At 35.2% G+C, this 24,859-nt stretch overlaps 1 protein-coding gene across 1 annotated transcript in view; it reads right to left on the reverse strand.

Moving 5' to 3' along the window:
* IL1RAPL2 (interleukin 1 receptor accessory protein like 2) overlaps positions 1 to 24,859 on the reverse strand; it is a 1,343,934-nt gene that overhangs the window by 1,248,723 nt on the left and 70,352 nt on the right. The window contains exon 2 of the mRNA XM_044234598.1: positions 2,501 to 2,601. Coding sequence (XP_044090533.1) covers positions 2,501 to 2,585 — 85 coding nt within the window. The 5' untranslated portion in view covers positions 2,586 to 2,601. The remainder of the gene's footprint in view (positions 1 to 2,500; positions 2,602 to 24,859) is intronic.

Here is a 24,859-nt window from a genome sequence, read left to right on the forward strand (position 1 = left end):
CAGGCAGAGAGGGTCAAGTATCAAATGGTTTCACTTACTTGTGGAGCATGAAGAATAACATGGAGAGCATGGGGAGATGGAGAGGACAAGTGAGTTGGGGGAAATTGGAGGGGGAGACAAACCATGAGAGACTGTTGGCTCTGAGAAACACACTGATGGTTTTGGAGGAGAGGAGGGTGCAGGGTTGGGTGATCCTGGTGGTGGGTATTATGAAGGGCATGAATTGCATGGAGCACTGGGTGTGGTGCATAAACAATGAATGCTAGAACACTGAAAAGGAATTAAATAAAATAAAATGGAAAAAAAAAGTTCGGCATTCCATTGGTGATTCCACGATGAACAACTATGCAAGCTTAAATCCAGATCTCTTTACCTGGTAAAGGCCAAAGAACCTCACAGATTGAATGAAACAAAATTTTGCACTACAGATTTGCCAATGCAATCTTTAATGATAAGGTGAACTCAAATAGGACCATCATAATGAGAGTGCAAATTGAGCTCCACACATACAGGCATGTACAAACCAACAACATCAACACATTAGTCTTTCCTGCCTCCTCCACATACACCATAAATAAAAGCAGAAGGCATAAGAAAAAAGACTAACTGTATTCAAACTATCTCCACTGTCCAGATCTGCAGGAAAAGTTTTGCTCCAGTATTATAATTACTTTTGTCCTAGGAGGTAGCTGAGGGTAAACAGATTGGGGAGAAGACACTGAAACTATTCAAATGTATTCACTCTAAGTGAAATTGCTTTTTAGGTAATGTTTCTTCAATATAATTCACTGAAAACATGATACCACTTGGCTACACCAAGAAGACAAAGCTAAGAACCACTGATAAGCCATGAATGGTCTTACCCTTGATAGGAATAAAGAAGCAAAGCATTAAAAAGTTGATCTTTAAAGGACTCCAGTGCATCAATGATAATTTCCTTTATGTACATATTTCTAAAATCCTCTCTCTTCATAAATAATAAGCAAACCAAAAAAAAAAAAAAAAGAAGAGAGAACATATATATACACAGCAGCTTGATTTGTTTCTTAGTTTGGATTTTACTTGAATTAAACTACCATAATATAGATGTCTAAACCTCAATTCATCTTTTTTTTTCTTTCAGATTCTGCAATAGACATTATGACATAACCAAGTAAGGAAAATGAGATCTGGCCCAAGTTACAAGTAATATCTCTAAGCATTTTATTTCATCAATAACCAATTTGAACCAAGACTGAAAGTGAAAAATGTGACTTCAAAAGTGAGGCAAGGAAAGGCAGCCACATAAAATATACCAAGTTGGAGATACTATAGGTAAAATGCTATACACAAACACAGCTGAAAGAGAGTCACAATATACAAAAATGTATTAAACATATATGTAAGTCTTAAGGGGAGAAAAAGCCAATATATTGCCCTACCATTGCCATTCCAGAATCCTTTGGACTTCAACAGTGTTGTTCTATTTTACTACCTGTGACTCATTTTTGTGAAAGACTTATTACCATGCTATCAATGGAAGAACAAGACTATTCTTTAGCTATTTCAATTAGCAAGTATTCTCACCTCAGAAAACAAACATTAACCAAACTCTAAGCCCTAGCCAGCATTTATTGCATTGAAAAATAGGCATGCACTTTATTGACTGGGTTTTATACTTACTGAGAAAGTAAAGAGTTTACATTTAATTCTAGGAAATAATTGAATTAGAAGTGAGCAGAAAGCCCCATGATGGTCTTTTGTTTCCATGTGATAATACATTCTTCAGTGTCTTACTGGAATAATTGTAGATAGAAAATCAATTCTTAAAATCTCATGCATTGTTTGTAATTATAGCCAGACTATATAATCAAAACTTAAAGACATATATATTCAAGTGCTATTAAACAATATTTAAGCTTTGATTGGGATATCTACTGGCTATAGCTAATCTTTCAGGATGATCATGGCTGCCAGCCAGACCACCATGTTCCAAAAATAGATATTTATCTCAAGAAATTCATCTTCAGGCAATTAGCTAATATTTCTGAACTTGGAGGCTTTAAACTTCTGCCTGTTAGAGATTTGGTACAGATGTGAAAATGTACCAAAAAAAATAAAGCTCACTAATATTTGTCAAAAGCTTTAATTTAAACAGTAATGCTACACACTTAATTAAAGGCAAAGGATATATATCTTTAAAGGTTTCCTGTCTTTTCATTTGCAAATGTTTCTTCCCAGGTGTATAGTCACTAGCAAATGTAACCAACCCTAAGTAGGCTCTTAATATTTCATTGTCCACTGAGAATATGCTGTCACTGAAGTTGAACAAAACTCCACTACTTTCCCAACATTTTCTCAGTTGTAGGCTAAAACCTCATTCTTACCTTGGCTACTTTCCAACATAGCTGGAATTCAAGAACTTCTGTTTAAAGATATTCATAGTTAAGGGCACAAATGCTCTCTGGATTCTCACAAAAACTACACATTTTTGACCAAGTGGAGTTTGCCAACAACTTACCAGAATTTCTCTTTGACACCATCTTCAAATTTGTGCTGACTACAGAACAGACCACAAGGGCCAAAAGAAATGGTGGCTTCATCATTCACTTTCCTTGGCAGCTGAAAAGTCAGAAAAAGAATATGAAGTTGGATCACAGATCTTGGCCTCAACAAAATAGCAGCTAAAATTTTATATATCTCAAAGATACTTTATAGAAACAATGACATTCTGGTGACTTCTGGCTTTCTTTTTATGCAAATGGAAGAAAACATGAAAGTGCACAGTTTAATCATGCCAAAGTTCCCTGCTTAAAACTTTTCAGTGGCTTCCCACTGAATATTGAGTAAACTCTGAATTCTTTCCACTAGACCATCAAGGACCTAAAGGTGGAACCCTGGCTGCCTCTTTGATCTCATATCACACTTTATTCCTTTTTGGCTATGTTCCAGCCACTATGAACATTTTATCTATCCCTGGAATGTACCAAGGTCATTTCCTCCTCATGACCTTTACATTTTATCTTTTTCCCAGGATACTTCTCCCCATTTTTCACACAGTTCTTTAACATCCTATTGTCCTCTATCACACAAAAACACCTTTTCCAACTACCTAAAGTCTTACTCTGTCATTCTCTAGCTCACTTCTTTGCTGTTTTATTCCTAAGACTGATCAGTACTGATGGTTATTTTGCTTGTTTATGTCACAAGAATTTTTACTCAACTTTAACACTGATGTTTTAAAATTAACAATACTGAACTTTACTTTTTAAGATTTTAATTATGTCAGAGAGAGAGTGAGAAAAAAAAAAAGAAATAGCATAAGCAGGGGCAGTGGAAGGCAGAGGGAGAAGCAGGCTCCCCATCGAGCAAGGAACTCATTGTGGAACTATCCCAGAACCCTGGGATTATGGCCTGAGCAGAAGGCAGACACTGAACCAACTGAGCCATCCAGGCATTTTAAAGATCCAGAATTCTATATAAAGATCTGTTTCTTGAGTAATTGGTTTCTACCTAAATATGTCAAACCTTACCCAGAAGGTAAGGATAACAGGATATCATCCTGTTATTAAGTGTCAAGTGAGATCCTCTATTCCCAGAATTGACCTCAGAATGATATCTACCTAATATCCTAAATTCAGAAAACTTCCAGAATTTGAGAACTGTGGCCACCCATTTCAGCTGTTCAATGCAGCCATTTCCTTATAATCAATCCTATCCCCACTCCATCAATAAACAGAGAAGCCTGAGAAAGAGAATGTTGTCTTCTGATAATGAAGGAAAGCTTTCCTTTCCCAGCTGACATGCTAGACTTCTCCTATATCACTGGAACAGTGATAAAGAACTTTAAGGAAAGATGGTGCATTGGAGATTTCAGATGACAAAAGAAAATATTAATCCCTACCAACACATATTAAACTTCTGGGTCCCAAGAAGCATGGAAGGTGTATTTGGCATATTACCCTTAACCAAATTTTGCAAGGAACTTCCAATGTCCAGAGGAGATGCTGAGGGGATAATATCAACATCAAACTTGTTATAAGAACGATCTGTTTATACAGTGCCCATGGACAGCTAGAAGAGCAATTATAACCAACCAAGGAGAAAACACAGGCAGTCATGAGCATATTTTCCCCCTTTCCCTCTTCCCTACTCATCTGTCTCCTAAAGCAACACCAAGGAAGTAGGCACAGGGGAAAGAGGAGGAAGAAGGGGAAATGTGCAAAAGCCTACCCTGTATCCTCCAAATTCCTAACCACTAATGCTAAGATAAATGTCTTATCTGTTTGAAGAAAAAGGAAGAGATAATATTTGAAAACAGCTGAAAATTTATATAATCAGACCAAAGTGTTTATCATGGTCACCATCTCCTCATGGAAAAAGGTAAGCACAGTAGAGCACAAGTAGTAATCACCAGGAAAAATAATACTATTTCATATTTATACTTCAGTGAGTTAAAACTCTTAATTAGCTGCATTTATTAACTTGGTTGTTTCTGACCACTCCTCGACCACTAGAATATAAACTTCATGAAGATAGTCACTTAGTCATTAACAGTTGTATCCTCAGCAACTAGTGTAGAGCTTGACATATAATAAGTTATCAATAAATATTTCAATGAATAAAAGAAGAATACCAGTGTAGATAATATCAATTAGGGGTTCAAGTAATACAAATAAATGATAGCTTTCGGTGTTATTTTCCAAGTTACCCATTTGTTTGAAATAGAATATCTATTAAAAAATATGATTATTCAAATCCAAGATGTGTGGTATCTCCTGCTATAGTGGACACTGTTGGTACCCTAACCATATCCTCTTGACCTACCCCAAAAGTCATTTGTAGAAGACTTCCTATGTTTCTCTACCAGAGGGGCTTCTCTAACTAAAAAAGTACTGTGAGCAGAAGAGGAGGAAGACTGGAAGTTCCAGGTTGATAACACCCCATGAGTTATTGTCAGTGATGGGAGTTAGTAAATAAACACTGCAACTTCCTCATCCCTTGGTATATTCCAGTAAAACTGAGTGGCAAACTGCTCTTTAACATACTCTTTATTTGCTTTTCTTCCCTTCCAGTCTGACTTTCCCATTCCCTTGTAGTACTTTCTGAAATCACTTCCCAACTAAAATACTTATTTCCAAATCCTTCTCATTGGGCCTGCTTTTGGGAAAACCCAAACCAAGACTCTGAAAAGACAATTACAAACTCCACACAATCCTTTATTTTATATAAAATTTATTTGTCAAATTTCCAGCTCAGAAGATTATGTAGGCTCTGGACTTTCAAAACGTGTCTTATTTTTCAAAGTTTTCCTAAACCACAGGCACATTCTAGCTCTCCTATCTTGTTTCCCAATTTAGAACTTATGTTATTCCCTGTGACTTCAATAAGAACATTGGTTCATCTCTGATTTAACTCTTTCTGCTGTATATACTCAGTTTCCAACTCAACCTTGCTGGTTAGATATTAGAAGTCTGCTATGCTCTCCTTATCTACAACTCATCCTATCCATGATTATGTTTTTCCTATTTCCGTCTCCCAGTCAGTCACATAAACATGAGGTAAACAACAGATACACTTCCCATCCAACCATTTTATTTTTCACTTCCAGTACAGTATTCAATAAAGGACATGAAATATTTCAATACCTTATTATAAAATACACCTTGTTCTAGAGGATTTTGCCCAACTGTAAGCTAATGTAAGTGTTCTGAGCATGTTTAAGGTGGGCTAGGCTAAGCTATGATGTTTGATAGGTTAAGTATATTAACTGCATTTTTGACATGATATTTTTAACTTACATTGGGTTAATCAATATGTAACTCCAGTGTAAGTCAAGGAAAATCTGTATTTTATTACAATAATTATTATAATGTATTGCACATTTGTGTGTGTCAAACACTACACTAAACTCTTATGTATATGATATTTTATCCTCTATCAATGACCTTATGGGTGTTATTATCCCCATTTTACTTTTCAGGAAACTGATACATATAACTTACCTAAGATTATTACAATAGTAAATTAAGGACGAGTAGATTTGAATTTAGGTCTATGTGATTACAAACCCCAAGTTCTTAACCACCATTAAACTATTTTTGCCTAGGAGTTAGATGCTATAACAGTCATAAACCAAGTTTAAGACTATAAAACATCACTCTTTGACTTCAAGGAGCTATAACCTAACTGTGGCGATGCATGCATACTAGAGTGCTTAGTCAAGTGTCAGACATTGAAGAATAACCTATATATGTTAAGTGCTAAGGGAATATAGAGTAAGACAAGTATTTTGTAGCATGTTCAGTAGGTGATTCAGATTTCCCATTGAAAGGAAAATCTGCCAAACTGCCAATTCCAATAGTCAAAAAGAAAGGCCAGTGCAATCAGTCTCCTAGCAGTGTTCATCTGCAACAGCAATAGGCCTTAAATATCATCATTGATCAAGGAATGTCTCAGAACTGTGATCACTGGGATCCCAACATATAGTTTCACACATTTGTTTAAATACTAAAAGTGTCAGAAACATCTCAGGTTATCCCCTAGAAATCTTAAACTGAAATTCAGGTTATTACATTATAACTTTTTCCTCTTCGTGATTTTACAACCAACTTACTGCTGTCTGAAGAAAATGTATAGGAGCATGTGTAATACTTTATATGATCACAATCATGCTGCTATTCAATTACTTCAAAATTACTCCCCCCTCAAAAAAAATCTTCTCCCTACCATGGATATAAATATGCAAGGGTTTGTACTCCTGAAGTTCATATTCCCCTGGGGGCTTGTGTTTATTGATTTTCTAAGGTTAGAATGTAAAAATCTCAAAAGGCCACATAAGGAGTTCTAAAGACTGAAGATGCTGGCACAGTGGCTAATGAAGGCATTAATATTCCTCTCTTTGGGGTACGAAATCCTGATATGAGTAGGGCCATACTTTCAATAAATTTTTTAAAAGTATAATTAAACTAAATCTTTTGACTGATAATTGTAATGATAGTGTTATGCTCAAATGGCTTTCAAGTCTAGTTTATAAATGACCTTATCCACTTTACTCTTTTCCTCCCTTAAAGTACCATGTATGTTAGGTTTCTGCTTCATGTTAATTCTATAAAATATCTGTACAGCATACTTCTAATTCTAGAAAACAAAACAAGTTTAACTTACGAATATATTTTGACATAATTAAGACCCAACTAGATATATTAGCTAGATTGCAGAGAATATACAATTATAACATTCCTTAATACATTCTTGCCATCACAGACAATTTGGTATTTGCAGTGTTTTCCAATCATTTGTACTACCCAGTCATATATATAATCTCCCAAAAAATTGGAAATTATAAACACACACACACACACATACACACCCCACACATATATGACAAATGTACTAAAGATAATTAATATTTAGACAGTTTTGCAGTCAACACACATTCATTTCAATTTCTAATGCAATTGTCCCACCTTAGCCTCAGGGGATATGTTCCAAGAATGGAGTGGATGCCTAAAACCACAGATAGTACCAAACCCAATACAGACCATGTTTTTTCCTATATGTACATACCTATGATAAAGTTTAATTTATAAATTAGGCACAATTAGAAATTAACAACTATAATTAAAAACAAAATAGAACAATTGTAATAATATATTATAATAAATGTTACATGAATATTGTTATCTTTTCTCTCTTATTGTACTGTACCTTCTTATTGTGATGTATGATGTGAGATGGCAAAATGCCTATGGGATAAGGTGAAGTGAGATGAAAGATGTATGGATTGTGACACAGCATTAGGCTGCTACCCACCCTCTGATGATAGGTCAGAAGAAGGATCATCTTCTTCCAGATCATAGCTGACTGAGGATAACTAAAACCATACGTAGTAAAACTGTGGATAAGAGGGGACTACTGTATCTTCTAATTCTGCAGTCATCTACAATGAAGCATGATATTCATACAGAGATGGCCCTGAAGTCCTACTAGACCTTCAATAAGAAAACAAATATGCAAAAAGGTAAATTATATTCTACTTAGTAAGAAGGGAAAGTTGGTTCTCAATTTGACTCAAAGTTGGAAAAGAGCTCAATAGTTATATAATCCAATCACCAATCAATCAAGAAATCCTTTTTATATTATCTCTATATCTATACTATCCTCAAGTACTTTCTACCATATGAAAACAACTGTATGAAGTGGCAGCCCATTCTATTTTTAGTTCTAATAGTTAGAAATGGAGGTAGAGAGAGACATGGAGACTAACACCAAGAGAGCCAGAAATACATTCTTAGAAGTAAGAAAACAGAGACAGCTAAAGATAGAGAGACAGATGGATAGGAAACAGATGGAAAGAGAAAAAAATACACACACAGAGGAGAAATGGGGAGATAGAGAAAACATACAGCAGCAGAGAGAAAAAGGCAGAAATGGAGACACAAAAAGTTGACATACTGAGAGAGAGGAGGAAACAGGAGAAAAGAAAAATAATGATGGAGGAAATTTTGAGAGAGAGCAGAAGAGACAGAAAGTAAAAAGAGAAGTAAACATTGACGGGAAAATTGGTTATAAGAAACGATAGAGATCCAGGAGCATAGCAAAAGCTACCTCTCAAACAAATCTATTTCCTGTGGTGATTACATAACCTGCAGTTTTTGGTTTAGTATATAGTCACCAAAGGGGAGTCTTCATTTCACAGCCTTCCTTGCAACTGCATATGGACAGATAATTGCATTCTGACCATTAGGATGTAACCAGAAGTATTATGTGCAAGAGGGGTTACTCTTTTTCAGGGTAGCTATAGTCAGTAAACCTAGAAGTAGTAGGTATAAGCTTTTACAAGCTGTTTAGACAAACAAAGAGTCTACAGTCATTAGGTTTCTAAACCCCTCATTATTCAACTTTATCTTCCTTCAATAAAAATGTTCATCAAATTTTTCTCAAAATGTAATGTACACTTTCATACACTGTTTATGAGATTATAAATTAGTAGAGCACTTTGGAAGGCAAATTGTCAGGACCTGGCAAAATTTAGAGTGCTCAGGAATTCCCTTTCTAGAAACTGGTATTATAGATATTCAAATACATATGCACAGAAATATATGCATGTTCATGTATGCCCAATGACGGATGTGTTTTAATGGTCAAAAAATGGAAATGAAACAAACACCCCTCCACAGAAGAATGGTTGAATAAAGAATGGTATATTCATACTGGAATACTTTACAGCTATTAAACAGACTGAAGTAGAGAGTTATGCATTGATATGAGTAGATATGTGGAAATTTATAGAAAAAGGTTAATGTAACTTTCAGGAGGGGAATAGGAAAAGTCTAATGTTGAAGGGTAAATTTCACACTTTATAGACATGGGAGTCATTAATTCAGTTCTCCAAATATCTATATCTCTTTGCCTTCAAGCATAAGATAGTACTGCACTTCCTGGCCCCATTATGATTGACAGAGCATGTGACTGATTCTGGCCAATTACTTATAAGCAAAAGTTATTGCTCACACTTGTGTTTTACTTTAAGGCGAGAGCATTTATTTGTCAATGTGACTTCTACAGCTATCTTTCCCTCTGCCATAGAGAATGGTAATGTTTAAAACAGTGGTTGCTCCATCAGTCTGGGTTATAGAATGAAAAGTTTTAGAGCAGAGTTCCCAGGCAATGTTACATAAATGAGAAATCAAACTTTGTTGTTATAAGTCACCATGATTTGGGGATTGTTACAACAGCACAACCTAAATTATCCTGACTGATAGATACAATTGAAATATTTAAAATTTACATTGATTATGCTAAGTGAAATAAGTCAAGCAGAGAAAAACAATTATCATGTGGTTTCACTTATTCATGGAACATAAGGAATAGCATGGAAGACATCAGGAGAAGGGAAAAATGAAGGGGGGTAAATCAGAGGGGGAGACAAACCATGAGAGACTATGGACTCCAGAAATCAAACTGAGGGATTTACTGGGGAGGGGGTGGGGAAATGGATCAGCCCAGTGATGGGTATCAAGGAGGGCACGTATTGTGTGAAACACTGGGTGTTATACACAAACAATGAATCATGGAACACTACATCAAGAACTAATGATGTACTGTATGGTGACTAACATAAAAAAATTTTAAAAATAATATAAAATTTACATGAAATAAATATACTTTATTGGTATATTATTATAAAAATTAATATAATACCCAGAACAGCACACAATATTCTGTACACAGACAATACAAAATGTAATGAGAGTATTATGTGTCATGACCTATATTCAATATGATCACTAGAATGTAACCATTTCCAAGGACAGGAACTATGATATATTCTTTTTTGCATTCCCAGCACCAGTGACTAGAACACAGTAGGCATACAACCCATTCTTCATAAATGCTGAATTAAATTATTTTTATCCTAACTTGTAGTTTTATATTAATCCTTATGACATGTCAATATATTAGTTTCAGTGTAAAGAAAACCAGTTTAAATCATAAGGCTGTTATTGATTTTTATTGACTCTCTCATACAGTTTTGTGTCACTGAATATTTCATAAGCTTATTCTTTTTGCCTTCAATTAAGTTAATAGAAAATTCTGAATAAGACATAGAACAGAGGGTGCTTGTGTGGCTCAGCTGGTTAGGCATCCAACTCTTGGTTTTGGCTCAGGTTATCATCTCTTGATCGTGAGGTTGAGCTCCTTTGTCAGACTCCGTAGGGCTTCAGATTCTCTTTCCTTCTCTCTCCACCCCTCCTCTCTTTCTCCCCCCCCCCTCTCTCCCTCCCTCCCTCAAATAAATAAATAAAATCTTTAGAAAAAAAGGCATACAACAAAGACCTATAGACTGCCACCACAGACCTCTCTACATGTTGGCACTGATCATTAATCTGTTTGATCAACTGGGTATGAATTAACTTAAGTGTACTAGAATCTATTTAACTAGCCCATATTATAATATCTTATAATGAGAGATTACTCATTTGATAAGCCAGGCTTTCATATAAGTAATTCCACCAAAAGAAAACGACAGGTTTGCTTAGCCTGACTTGATTCTAAGATCCATTGTTTTATGCATTTGATGAATTTACTGTGTGCCAACAACAGGGATACAAATGGGAACATAATAGGTATGGTATCTATCTTCTATGTAATCACAGTCTAATAGAAGAGAGAAATAAACAGATATAACAATGAATTGTTTTGAATGTAATGAGAGGAGAGACACAGTGTGTTTTGAAAACCAAGAGGGGAGAAACCAATCCACGTTTTGGAGAAAGAGAAGACTTTCTGGGGAAAGTGACTTCTAAGCTAAAACTGAAAACCTGAAAGGAAAGATTGTTCTGAGAGAGCATGGCACATTCACAGAACTGAAATGAGTTCAATGCAGCGGAACCATAGAGTGTTGGATACGAGGAAAAAATAAAGTTGATACTAGAGAGGTGAGCAAGGGTCAGATCATGTAGAGATTAAGTTGTCTATAGTATATCTAAGCATGGATGTTCAGTGAGAAATTGGAGATACTGATAGGAGTGAAGAAAAGGTACTTGTGGATATATATTGTGGTAGTCTCAAACATGGTATTTAATGTCATAGGGCAGAATTGCCAAAAGATAGAGGCAAAATAAAAAGGTGGTTAAGGATAGATCCTTGAGAAACACCAACATTTAAAAGATGAGCAGGTTCAGAGAAGTCTACAAAGGTGACTGAGGAGAAAAGTAACATGAGAAATACAAGAAAAACCAAGATGAAAGCCAAGAGAATAGCACATTTCAAGAATAACCATGTTAAATGCTACTGGGTAATCAAGTGAGTCAAAAATCAAAATATGTCCTTTATATGTAGCCAAGAAAAGACTGCCAATAACAAATCAGTAGAGTATCAGGGCTAGAACCAGACTACATAAGCTGAAAAGTAAATTGAAGGTACAGAGTAGAACAGTGAGTGAACAGAGACAACTATCACAGAGATTAGCTGTGATAGGGAAGAGAGAGATAGGGTAACATTACAGCATGGGGTCAGAGAATTTTTAAAAATAAATGTTATTTTTCTCATTATTAGAATGGGGTTATAGGTTTTGGGGAATAATACCAGAATAGTTTTTTTCCCCCCTTTGGTAAGTAAGGGAGATTTGAAGAATCTTTAAATGCTGAGGGAAAGGAGCCAGACAACAGGAAATAGTTGAAGAAAAAGAAAACACATGGTTGATTTACAGAACAAAAATCCTAAAGAAATACATGAATAAGAAAAAGTTTCTGAAGCTCAGATGGAAAGATTTCCCATACACAGGAGGATTTTCTAATCTTCAATTAGGAATGGAAGGAAGGCAGAAATGATAAGTGAAGGTATAGGTAAGTTTGTACATCTTGTGGTGGGAAGTTGCCATCTTGTGGCTTCTACATTCTCTGTGAAACAGCTGGCAATTTTATCTAAAGAGAGGGTTGGGTAGAGAGTTTGAAGAAGCATGTAGATTTTCAAAAATTAAATAGTTCACTCTAGGGCTTTTCTAGCATTGGATGTTAAATTCACCAATTTAAGTTTCTGGAATCCACATTTTTATTTTTGTTTTTAATTAACAAATTTGACTATATCTAATACTTTTGTGCTTTTATCGTTTCTATGACTCATAAAATTTTTTTCACTTAACTATAGAATTGAGTGGTAGCAGCTAAAAGGGCACCTTCTCAGTTGACCATCACACCAACTGACTTTTGTAATCCCATTTGTCCTTATACCTTTTTTCCCATACTACCATTAATTGAGGCTTTATAGTATTTTAAGAAATAATTTAACCTCATTACCCTTGAGCAAAATATGGGGAAACTGAGATTCAGTGAGGTAAATAACCTTCATTACAGCAAGAAGTCAGTTGGAGACAAAGTAATTCATATTTGTAAAAATTCTTTCTTGTTTATCAGAAACAGCAGTAACTACTGACTATTGATAGATAAATAGACAGACAGGAAATGGGGTTAAATTCCTTGAAATATTCAGTATAAGGACACTGTATATAATTTTATATGCCCAGTAATAAAAACAACATAGAGCTGTCAGAAAGAATCTCTATATTGATGAACTTTCCTCTAACAGTACAATGCATCTAATTTGTGCTTCTGGGTTTAGATAAATGACAGTAACTAGTTCTACAATATCCTGTTTCCTATCTTTTTAATTATTAAAGGATGATGAAAACATTGTGCCCCAGGAACAATTAGAAAATAATATATATTTTTGTCATATTAAGGGAGCTGTACAGGTTTTTTTTTTCATTTTGAGTAATGGAAGGGTATATATCATATTTTATCTGGGTTATTAACTACTGTGAAGTAGGACAATGCAGGCTTTTGGGTCCCAGTTTTACTTCTTATTAGCTGTATGACCTTGGCCTAGTTGTCTATATACTCAGACCCTCCATTTACCCATCTGAAAATGGTGGTAATAATAATACTTACTTCATAAGGTTCTTGTTTATATTACATTGTATATAATAACTATTACCTAACTCATTATCAGACAGAATCAGCCATCAATACATGTTAGCTATTTTCATTAGGGGTGTTGTTATTAATTCTGCTTGGGCAAGTCAAAGAAAGTTTTGCATGGGGGGGGGTGACACTTGGAGAAGAAAAATAAGTTTGCCAGGTGGTCAGGGTCAAAGGGGAGAAAAGTACAGACACACTAACTCTCTATGTGTTGTATGTGCACATGCATGTGCACACATGTCTTAGAGCAGGGATTGCATTTTATTTTATTTTTTTAAATTTTTATTTATTTATTTGAAAGATAGAGATCACAAGTAGGCAGAGAGGCAGGCAGAGGGAGAGGAAGGGAAGCCTGATGTGGGCCTCAATCCCTGGAGTCTGGGATCATGACCTGAGCCAAAGGCAGAGGCTTTAACCCACTGAGCCACCCAGGTGCCCCAGGGATTGCATTTTATATAGATGTGATGTATTATGACTTAATTTCTCCTCATTGGCCAATAGCTATAAGATTTTAAAATTACACTCAGACAAAAGAAAAGCATAAGTACCCCCTTTCTCTCTTCTCTCATCATTTTCAGAATGGAAGGAAATTTATCCTGCCATCCTACAACTTGTGTCCACTGCCACCATAAAACATGAACCCAGGTATCTGCCTACACCCTCCAATCAGGTAACCCTATTCTTCCTGCAGAAATAGTTGTTGAGTTTTTTCCCTTTTAAAACTTCCTTTCTTAAACTCTTTAGGGTCCCACATACAAACTGGTTCACCAGACATAATTGTGCTTGAAAAGGAGTCAATGGTGAAAGCTAAAGACTGATCCTTCATAATGTGCATTTTAAATTAGTCTCCTGGAGATTAATTCAGTAAGTTAATGGTACTTATTTTTTATAATAACTATTATTATCATCATAATTATTAACCTGGAAACCTTGTCTCCATACTATTGGTTATTATTGGTTTTCTCATGCCTTTTCAATAAAGCCCAAAACTTTCCCAGAAATGCCTAACTACACACTGGAATTGTCCCATTTTTTTCTCAAATCTTTTCAAAAAATTTACCCGTCTCTCCCATCTAATATTCTATTTTGTGATCCCCTTTTTCTGACCAACACTGATAGCATCTATCAAAATAGCAATTTTAAAAATAAAAAACCTACCTCAAAATTAAAAAAGACTAAGGTAGAACAAATATTCTCATATACTGGCAGTGAAAATATAAATTATCATTCATTTTCTGGAGAGCAAATTACCTATTATATTTGTATAATAACCTTTAAAAATTACTATCTCAGATAATTCAAAGACTCATGTACAAGGATGCTATTCTAACATTATCCCTAATAACATAAATATAGGATATCTAAAAATATGGTAAAGGTTAGATCAATTATAATAATATGTCTTTATCATGGAACAGGATTCTGCCTTAATACAAAATTTCAGGCAAAACAAAAGTTCAAATCCTTTAACCCAATATATCTTAAGAAAATAATACAAAATGTAACTAAGGATTTATGCATTATTATGTTCATTATAGCCATATTTATACTATCAAAGTTGGAAATAATCTAAATATCCAAAAATAGGAAATTTGTTAAATAAATTATATTATACGCATATGGTAGAATATTATATAGCTACTAACAATTAGGTTTTTAAAAAATGTTAATGATATGGGAAATGCTCTTGATATAATGCTAAGGGAAGTCAAGATAAAAAACTATAAATACAGAATGACATGCATAAAAGAATTTATGTATAAAGATTACAGTATGATTTATGATATCAAAACTTAAGAAGTCACAAGCTCAAAAATAGAAGAGAGTTTAAATTACATCTATACAATAGTATATTAAGCGTATCATTAAAATAATTTTAACCATGTGGCAAAATGCTTATATTATGTGAAATTTTAAGAAAACGGGCTCCGGGGGTGCCTGGGTGTCTCAGTCAGAAGCAACCATCTGGTGATTTCAGCTCAGGTCATGATCTCATGGCTTGTGAGATCAAAAGGGTTCTGTGCCCTGCAGGGAGTCTGCTTGAGAGTCTCTCTTCCTCTCCCTCTCCCCCTGCCCCACTTGTGCACGTGTATACACTCTCTCTGTCTCTTGCTCTCTTTCAAATAAATGAATCTTTCCTTTTTTAAAAAGCAGGCTACAAAAGAAAATGAAAACAGTATCTCAAAGAGATGTTCCATGTTTATTACAGTATATTCACCATCACTAAGATATGGAAGCAACCTAATATACATACACATATACACATACAATGGAATATTATTCAGCCATGAGAAAGAAGGAAATCCTGTCATTTGAGACAATTTGGATGAAACTTGAGGGCATTATATTAAGTGAAATAAGTCAGAGAAAGACTAGTATCATGTGATGTCATTTATTTGTGGAATCTAAAATAGCTGAACTCAGAAACAATAGAGTGGTAGTTACCAGGAGCTGGGGATGGGGATGGGGGAAATGGGGAGCTATGCGTGAAAATATACAAACTTCCAGTTATAAGATTAAAAACTTATGGGGATGCAATATACAGCATCATGAGTATAGCTAATAATGCTATATTATATAGTTGACTTTCTAAAAGAGTCAATATTAAATGTCACCACAAAAAAGAAAAAGTAAATATGTGACAGGGTGGAGGTATTAGCTAATGCTATGGTAGTAATCATTTTGAAATATATGTGTATACCATGAGAGACTATGGACTCTGAAAAACAATCTGAGGGGTTTGAAGTGGCGGGGGGGTGGGAGGTTGGGGTACCAGGTGGTGGGTATTATAGAGGGCACAGAGTGCATGGAGCACTGGATGTGGTGAAAAAATAATGAATACTGTTATGCTGAAAATAAATTAATTAATTTAAAAAAAAAGAAGTTAGCACTATATTCATCATTATTATCATACCTAAAAATAGACATTTTAAATACAGAATATATACATATATATAATTTTAACCATATATACATATAATATAATTGGCTAGCATACTGTTTTTCATGGTATTCCCTTTTAATTGTTTTCCCCTTCTGTGGATGGTATTGATGTCCCCGAATTGGTTTGACTGATATATATATATATGTATGTATACATATACATATACGTATACATACATATATGTATATACGTATATGTATATATGTATTTAAAATGTCTATTTTTATATATGTATATACATATATATACGTATGCATACATATATATATAGGATTTATCCCAGAAATGCAAACTTGGTTTAACATCTACAAATAAAATGATGTAATATACCATACTCAATAAAATAAATTAATCACATAATCATCTCAATAGAAGCAGAAAAACCATTTTATAAAATCCAACATCTTTTCATGATAAAACTTTTAGAAAATTAGGAATAAAGGGGAAATTCCTTGGTGTGATAAAGGTTATCCATGAAAAAACCCATAGATAACATTACCTTAATGATAAAATACTGAAATCTGTCCCCTTAAGATCAAGAACAAGGATGTCTGCTCTTACCACTTTTATTCAAGATTATACTGGAGGCTATAAACAGGCAATTAAGCAAGAAATTAATAAAAGATACCCAGATTGGAGGAAAACATTATAAATATCTCTATTTGCAGATGCCATTATCATGTATATAAAAAATCCCAAGATATCAATTAAAAACCACAAGGACTGGGGCATCTGTGTGGCTCAGTCTGTTAAGCATCTGAATCTTGATCTCAGCTCAAGTCTTGATCTCAGGGTCATGAATTCAAGCCCCACATCAGGCTCCATGAAAACAAAACAAAACAAAAAACCCACTAGAACCAATAAACTAGTTCAACAAGTTTGTAAGATCAACACACAAAATTACATGGTATTTCTATACCCTAGAAATGAATAAACTGAAATAGGAATTAAGAAAACAATTACTTTTAAAATAGCACCAAAAATAAGAAAATGCTTAGGTATAAATTTAACAAAAAAGAGTACAAAACTCATATTTTGAAACTGTCAAACATTATTGAAAGAAATTAAAGGATACCTAAAAGGAAAGACAATCCATGTTTATGGATCAGAACACTTAGTATTGTTAGGATGGAAATATTTCCCAAACTGATGTGTATGTTTAATGCAATCCCTAGCAAGATCCCAGCTCCTCTTTTTTTTTTTTTTCAGGAATTGACGAGTTGATTCTAAAATGTATACGAAAATATAGCAGATCCAGAAAAGTCAAAACAACTTTAAAGGGAAGAAAGCTGGAAGCCTTAAACTTTCTAATTTTGAAACTTACTTTAAAAACTAAATAATCAGGAGAGTGTGGGGGTTACCTGGGTGGATCAAGTGGTTAAGAATCTACCTTTAAACCCCTCAGGGTGGGAGGTTGGGGTACCAGGTGGTGGGTATTATAGAGGGCACGGCTTGCATGGAGCACTGGGTGTGGTGAAAAAATAATGAATACTGTTTTTCTGAAAATAAATAAATTGGAAAAAAAAACCCACCAAAAAAAAAAAAAAAGAATCTAACTTTAGCTCAGGTCATGACCTCAGAATCCTGGAATGGAGCCCCAGGTTGGGCTTCCTGCTCAGCAGAGAGTCTGCTTCCCCTCTTCCCCTCCTCCTGCTTGTTCTCTCTCTCTCTCTCTCTCTCTCTCTCTCTCTCTCTCACACACACACACACACACACACACAAATAAATAAAATCTTTTTAAAAAGATAGTGTGATACTGGCATCAGGATAACCCAGATCCATGGACAGGACTGAGAGCTCAGAACATAAATTTTTTGTCAATTGATTTTCAACAAGGGTGCCAAGACAATTCAGTGAAAATAGTCTTTTCAACAAATAGTGCAGGAACAACTGGGTAGCTACATGCAAAAGAATTTATACCTCTATCTCACATCACATACAAAAATTAACTCAAAATGGATCATAGGCCTAAATGTAAGAGCTAAGACAGTATAATTCGTAGCATAAATATAGGAGTTAACCTTTGTGACTTTGGTTTAGACAAAATAACTTAGACATGACATTAAAAGTACAAGCATCAAAAAATAAATTGAATTCCATGAAAATGAAAGACTTTGTGCAACGAATAATACCATCAAGAAAGTAAAAAGACAACCCACAGAATGAGAGAGAAATACTTGTAAATCACATATCCGGAAGGGAATTGTATCTAGGATATATAAAGAATTCTTGCAATGATAAAAATACAAATAATCCAATTAAAAAGTCAGTAAAGTATTTGAAGAGACATTTCCTCAAATGGATATAAAAATAGCCAATAACCATATGAAAAGACATTCAACATCAGTAGCTATTAAACAATGAAAATCACTGAAGTGCCTGGGTGGTTCAGTGGGTTAAAGCCTCTGCCTTCAGCTCGGGTCATGGTTCCAGGGTTCTGGGATCAAGCCCCGCATCAGGCTCTCTGTTCAATGGGGAGCCTGCTTCCCCCTCTCTCTCTGCCTGCCTCTCTGCCTACTTGTGATCTTTGTCTGTCAAATAAATAAATAAAATCTTTAAAAAAATGAAAATCACGATGAGATACTCCTTCATACCCACTAGGATGCCTATAATAAAAGACATTATAAAAATTTTGTTGAGAATGTAGAAAAACTGAAGCTTTCACACATTGCTGGTGGTAATCTAAAATAGTAAACTCGCTTTGGAAAACATTTTGGCAGTTCCTTAAAGGGTTAAACAGAGAATCACCATATTACCCAGCAATTTCATTTCTAAGTATATACTTAAAGGAGTTGACAATATACATTCACGCCCCCCAAAAAAGAAAATGTGTGTCCACACACAGAAAATATACAAGAATGTTTATAGTAGCATTATTATAAAAACAAGCCAAATGACCATCAGCTGAGGAATAAATAAAATGTATTATACAACAGACTCTTTTTTTTAAATTTTTTTTCCAATTTATTTATTTTCAGAAAAACAGTATTCATTATTTTTTCACCACACCCAGTGCTCCATGCAAGCTGTGCCCTCTATAATACCCACCACCTGGTACCCCAACCTCCCATCCCCCCACCACTTCAAACCCCTCAGATTGTTTTTCAGAGTGCATAGTCTCTCATGGTTCATCTCCCCTTCCAATTTACCCCAAAGCACATACCCTCCCCAATGTCCATAACCCTACCCCCCTTCTCCCAACCCCCCTCCCCCCAGCAACCCACAGTTTGTTTCGTGAGATTAAGAGTCACTTATGGTTTGTCTCCCTCCCTATCCCATCTTGTTTCATGGATTCTTCTCCTACCCACTTAAGCCCCCATGTTGCATCACCACTCCCTCATATTAGGGAGATCATATGATAGTTGTCTTTCTCCGCTTGACTTATTTCGCTAAGCATGATACGCTCTAGTTCCATCCATGTTGTCGCAAATGGCAAGATTTCGTTTCTTTTGATGGCTGCATAGTATTCCATTGTGTATATATACCACTTCTTCTTGATCCATTCATCTGTTGATGGACATCTAGGTTCTATCCATAGTTTGGCTATTGTGGACATTGCTGCTATAAACATTCGGGTGCACGTGCCCCTTTGGATCACTACGTTTGTATCTTTAGGGTAAATTCCCAGTAGTGCAATTGCTGGGTCATAGGGCAGTTCTATTTTCAACATTTTGAGGAACCTCCATGCTGTTTTCCAGAGGGGTTGCACCAGCTTGCATTCCCACCAACAGTGTAGGAGGGTTCCCCTTTCTCCGCATCCTCGCCAGCATCTGTCATTTCCTGACTTGTTGATTTTAGCCATTCTGACTGGTGGGAGGTGATATCTCATTGTGGTTTTGATTTGTATTTCCCTGATGCCGAGTGATATGGAGCACTTTTTCATGTGTCTGTTGGCCATCTGGATGTCTTCTTTGCAGAAACGTCTGTTCATGTCCTCTGCCCATTTCTTGATTGGATTATTTGTTCTTTGGGTGTTGAGTTTGTTAAGTTCTTTATAGATTTTGGACACTAGTCCTTTATCTGATATGTCATTTGCAAATATCTTCTCCCATTCTGTCAGTTGTCTTTTGGTTTTGTTAACTGTTTCCTTTGCTGTGCAAAAGCTTTTGATTTTGATGAAATCCCAAAAATTCATTTTTGCCCTTGCTTCCCTTGCCTTTGGCGATGTTCCTAGGAAGATGTTGCTGCGGCTGAGGTCGAAGAGGTTGCTGCCTGTGTTCTCCTCAAGGATTTTGATGGATTCCTTTCTCACATTGAGGTCCTTAATCCATTTTGAATCTATTTTTGTGTGTGGTATAAGGAAATGGTCCAATTTCATTTTTCTGCACGTGGCTGTCCAATTTTCCCAACACCATTTATTGAAGAGGCTGTCCTTTTTCCATTGGACATTCTTTCCTGCTTTGTCGAAGATTAGTTGACCATAGAGTTGAGGGTCTATTTCTGGGCTCTCTATTCTGTTCCATTGGTCTATGTGTCTGTTTTTGTGCCAGTACCATGCTGTCTTGATGATGACAGCTTTGTAATAAAGCTTGAAGTCTGGAATTGTGATGCCACCAACTTTGGCTTTCTTTTTCAATATCCCTTTGGCTATTCGAGGTCTTTTCTGGTTCCATATAAATTTTAAAATTATTTGTTCCATTTCTTTGAAAAAGATGGATGGTACTTTGATAGGAATTGCATTAAATGTGTAGATTGCTTTAGGCAGCATAGACATTTTCACAATATTTATTCTTCCAATCCAGGAGCATGGAACATTTTTCCATTTCTTTGTGTCTTCCTCAATTTCTTTCATGAGTACTTTATAGTTTTCTGAGTATAGATTCTTAGCCTCTTTGGTTAGGTTTATTCCTAGGTATCTTATGGTTTGGGGTGCAATTATACAACAGACTCTTAATGGGTAATGAAGAGGAATGAAGTAATGATAACATGCTATGATATAGATGAATGTTAGGAATCTTCTGCTATGTGAAAAAAACAATCATGAGAAACTATGCATTGAATAATTCTATTTTTATGAAATGCCCAGAATAGGCAAATTCATAGACAAAGAAAGCAGGCTTACAGTTGTCAGGCAATAAGATAATGGTAATAGCTGCACAACTCTGAATATACAAATACTGTTGAATTATACACTTCAAATCAATGAGATATATGGTATATAAATTATATCTCAATAAAATTGTTTAAAAATCAGTCATTTGACATCACCATAGAAAATGAATTGATGGATTTTCCCCCTTATTAGGTATATGTTTGTGCATCACAATCATAGTTCTAGATTATGTGCCAAATACATTACTCTTAAAGTAAGTCGTTTTAGACATAGCATGCAAGTTGGGCAATTGTTAGTCCCTTTTAACACAGAATCCTTCTAATTTAAGCCTCTATCACCAGGCTCACATTTCAGATGCTTTAGGTTTTAAGTGCCATAAAATATCTTGAAGTGGCATCAGGTCTTCTTAGTCTCCACCATGTTAGCCTTATATTCCCTCATTAACACATGGTGTTATTTTGGAAATTCCTTTTTCATAACAGGAATGTATAGTCTTAAAGCTGAGCTACCAAAATTTTTATATTCAGGGAAGTGATTAGGGATAAGTCAGTAAAAGCAAACTGGTATTTGTGGTCTTTGCTGACATTACAATTATCTGCTATTAAAATGGAAACATGGATTCATGTTTTAAAAGACATTCAAGCCAGTATTTTCCTCAATAAAATTAAATTCAGCTCTCTGTTATCCAACCCAGTTCTGTGTGCATGGAAATGTCTCAACAGATAGTTACAGAATACCATAACTGGAATAATACAAGGTTCAACAAGAGACAATCTAGTCCAACTGAGCTTAACAAATTGCATTACCTTTAGAGCAACAAACTGGCAGGAACTGATAATTCATCTGCAATTAAAAGAGCACTTTATTTTTTACTGAGTTACAGCCTAAAGACACACTTTACAGATAGAAAAGTTGGCAGGATTTTTATTGAGCACACGGATCTATACTCCCAAACAAATTGCTCTATTCCTTAACTAAAGTTAACTAACTTTAATAAATTCCTTAACTAATTCAATAACTCCTTAACTAGCTTTAATAAAGGAGCTAGATTCTGGCCATATATTGCTACCTAGCATATAACCATATAGTTATTTTTCATAAGAAATTTATTAATCCTCCAAATATTTTCAACTTCATATTTTGTATTTCCTGGGAGGGTACCAAAGAACTGTTTGGACATTGGTAAACCAGAAATAAACCATTTGAACTACTAACTTTAAAGTCAAGAACAGGATTATGCCAGAGGGTCATAAAATCCACCTCCACACATACATATATGCTCATATACATGCCCACACCCACAAGAGACAACCACAACCTAAATATGCCTTAATTTAATTCACTTAAGAAATAATAAAAATTAATGATATGTACTCAACAGGCACTAAAGATACAGTATTTTAAGAAAGACAGGTATGTTCCTTGTCTTTGAAGCTAACATTCTATTGAAAGAAACAAACATTTTAAACAATTAATTATAACTATAGATAGTAAGCATGAGAAGGAGACATGCATGGTGCTTAAAGACCCAATCTAGTATGCGTGGTCAAAGAAGTATTTCCTGAAGAAGTGACACTTGATCTGAGCTTTGAAGAATGGGTAAGGTTTAACTAAGCAAAGGAACAATGTTCCAGTTAGAGGAAATAAGATGTGCAATGGCTGAGTTAGAATGGTCTGATTTAGAAACTAAAGATAGATCAATGTAATTGGAGCAGAGAAGGTGTATGGAAGAGAAGGTATATGGAAGTACACAGGAGTCAGAACCTACACAGCATTAAAGGTCTTGGTAAGGAATTTGGACCTTGTCCTAAGTGCAGTGGTAAGAAAAGATTTAAGTAAGGAAGTAACATGATCCGATTTACCATTTTGGAACAGCTCACTCTAGCTGCTAAGAATGGATTAAAATCAGAAGCAGAGCTCGCAAAATAGCATTTGAAAAAACTAGTACAATTTTTCAAAGGTAATGTGTTTAACATGATGAACTTTAAGACAATGATGAAAAGACAAAAATGGTAGAAATACAGACTACCAAAAATAAAGAGGTAGTCAAAAAGTGGTACATTTGTACTTGCTTGATCTCCCAGAAACCACAGATTCACTTTACCTGGTTTTTAGATCCTGGCTAAATGAAGTGGGAAAAGAATGAATTCAGGGAGATCAGTTTAGACATCCTCTCTCCTCTGACTTCTTTCAAATAAATTGTTTCACTGCGACCTACCATTGTTTCCTTGCCTTACTGTTTTCTTCTCCAGTAACCATAATTTTCTCACAAAAATACAGATATATTTCTTATGTGAAACAGGTTACTTGAACTTGACTTGTCTATCTGCTTTGGGGAACTCCAGAAGGCATAGATCTATTTTTGTGGCTCAATCTGCACATGTTCCTCTGGACACTATGGAGGACATGAGTATCTAGGAAATGTTGTCAAGTTTCCTACATACTTGAGTTTCCTCCCTCACTTCAGGGAGGAAGTGATTGCTATTGCTCACATCTTTAGAGAGTATAACTGTGCACACTGAGCCAAGGTATTATTAATGCCTTAATAACACTGATCTGTATAGCAATTCAAAATTTAAGACAAAGAATTTAATGTCTTGCCCCTCTGGAAAAAAAAAGAGGAGTATGACCTTGTACACTGTCACACAGGCTCCTTTGGGTTGAAAAATCAAAATCTGTCACTCCAGGAAGGAAAGGAAAGAATGAAATAAAAATATACTGAGCCCTACTGTGTGTCATATACCATACTAGGTGCTTTACTTTATAATTGTGTTACAGTATAGCTATACAGTCTGCAGTCAGATTGCCTCAGTATGAGTCCTGCCTATGTCATTTGTCAGCTGTAGACTTTGGGCAAGTTATTTAATCTGTTTGTATCTGATATATTTTTCATCTATAAATGAGATATCAACAATACCTTTCTCTTCCAGGCACTACTATTACATAAGGCACTCCATGAATACAAAGCATTTAGAGTCACACCTGGTATATAGTAAGTAGTCAATAAATATTAATTGCTATCATCATCATCATCTAACTCTTCTAAGAGAAGTAAATAAAATATTATTGACTGCTTGCAGATAAGTACACTGGGCCCCAAAGAGGTTAACCAAGTTACCCCAATATCACATAGCTAAAAAGTGGTAGAGGTGAAATTCAAAATCAAATCTTTAGGACTCCAAAATCATGTTCTTTCCACTTTATCATGCCACTAGAGTTCCAAGAAATCTGGATGAGAATTTCAGCCACTACCAAAACACCAAATAGCAACGTAACCCTCTCAGGTTCTAGGTAAGGGGCTTGTACAAGGAAGAGCCTACATTTCCTGATTAATTCTCCCTGCTGTAACTATATCTACTTTCCTCTCTGGTTCTGCCCTTTTCAAGGCTGGGTACCCTC

This window comes from Neovison vison, chromosome X, assembly GCF_020171115.1.
Source record: "Neovison vison isolate M4711 chromosome X, ASM_NN_V1, whole genome shotgun sequence".
Lineage (NCBI taxonomy): Eukaryota > Metazoa > Chordata > Mammalia > Carnivora > Mustelidae > Neogale > Neogale vison.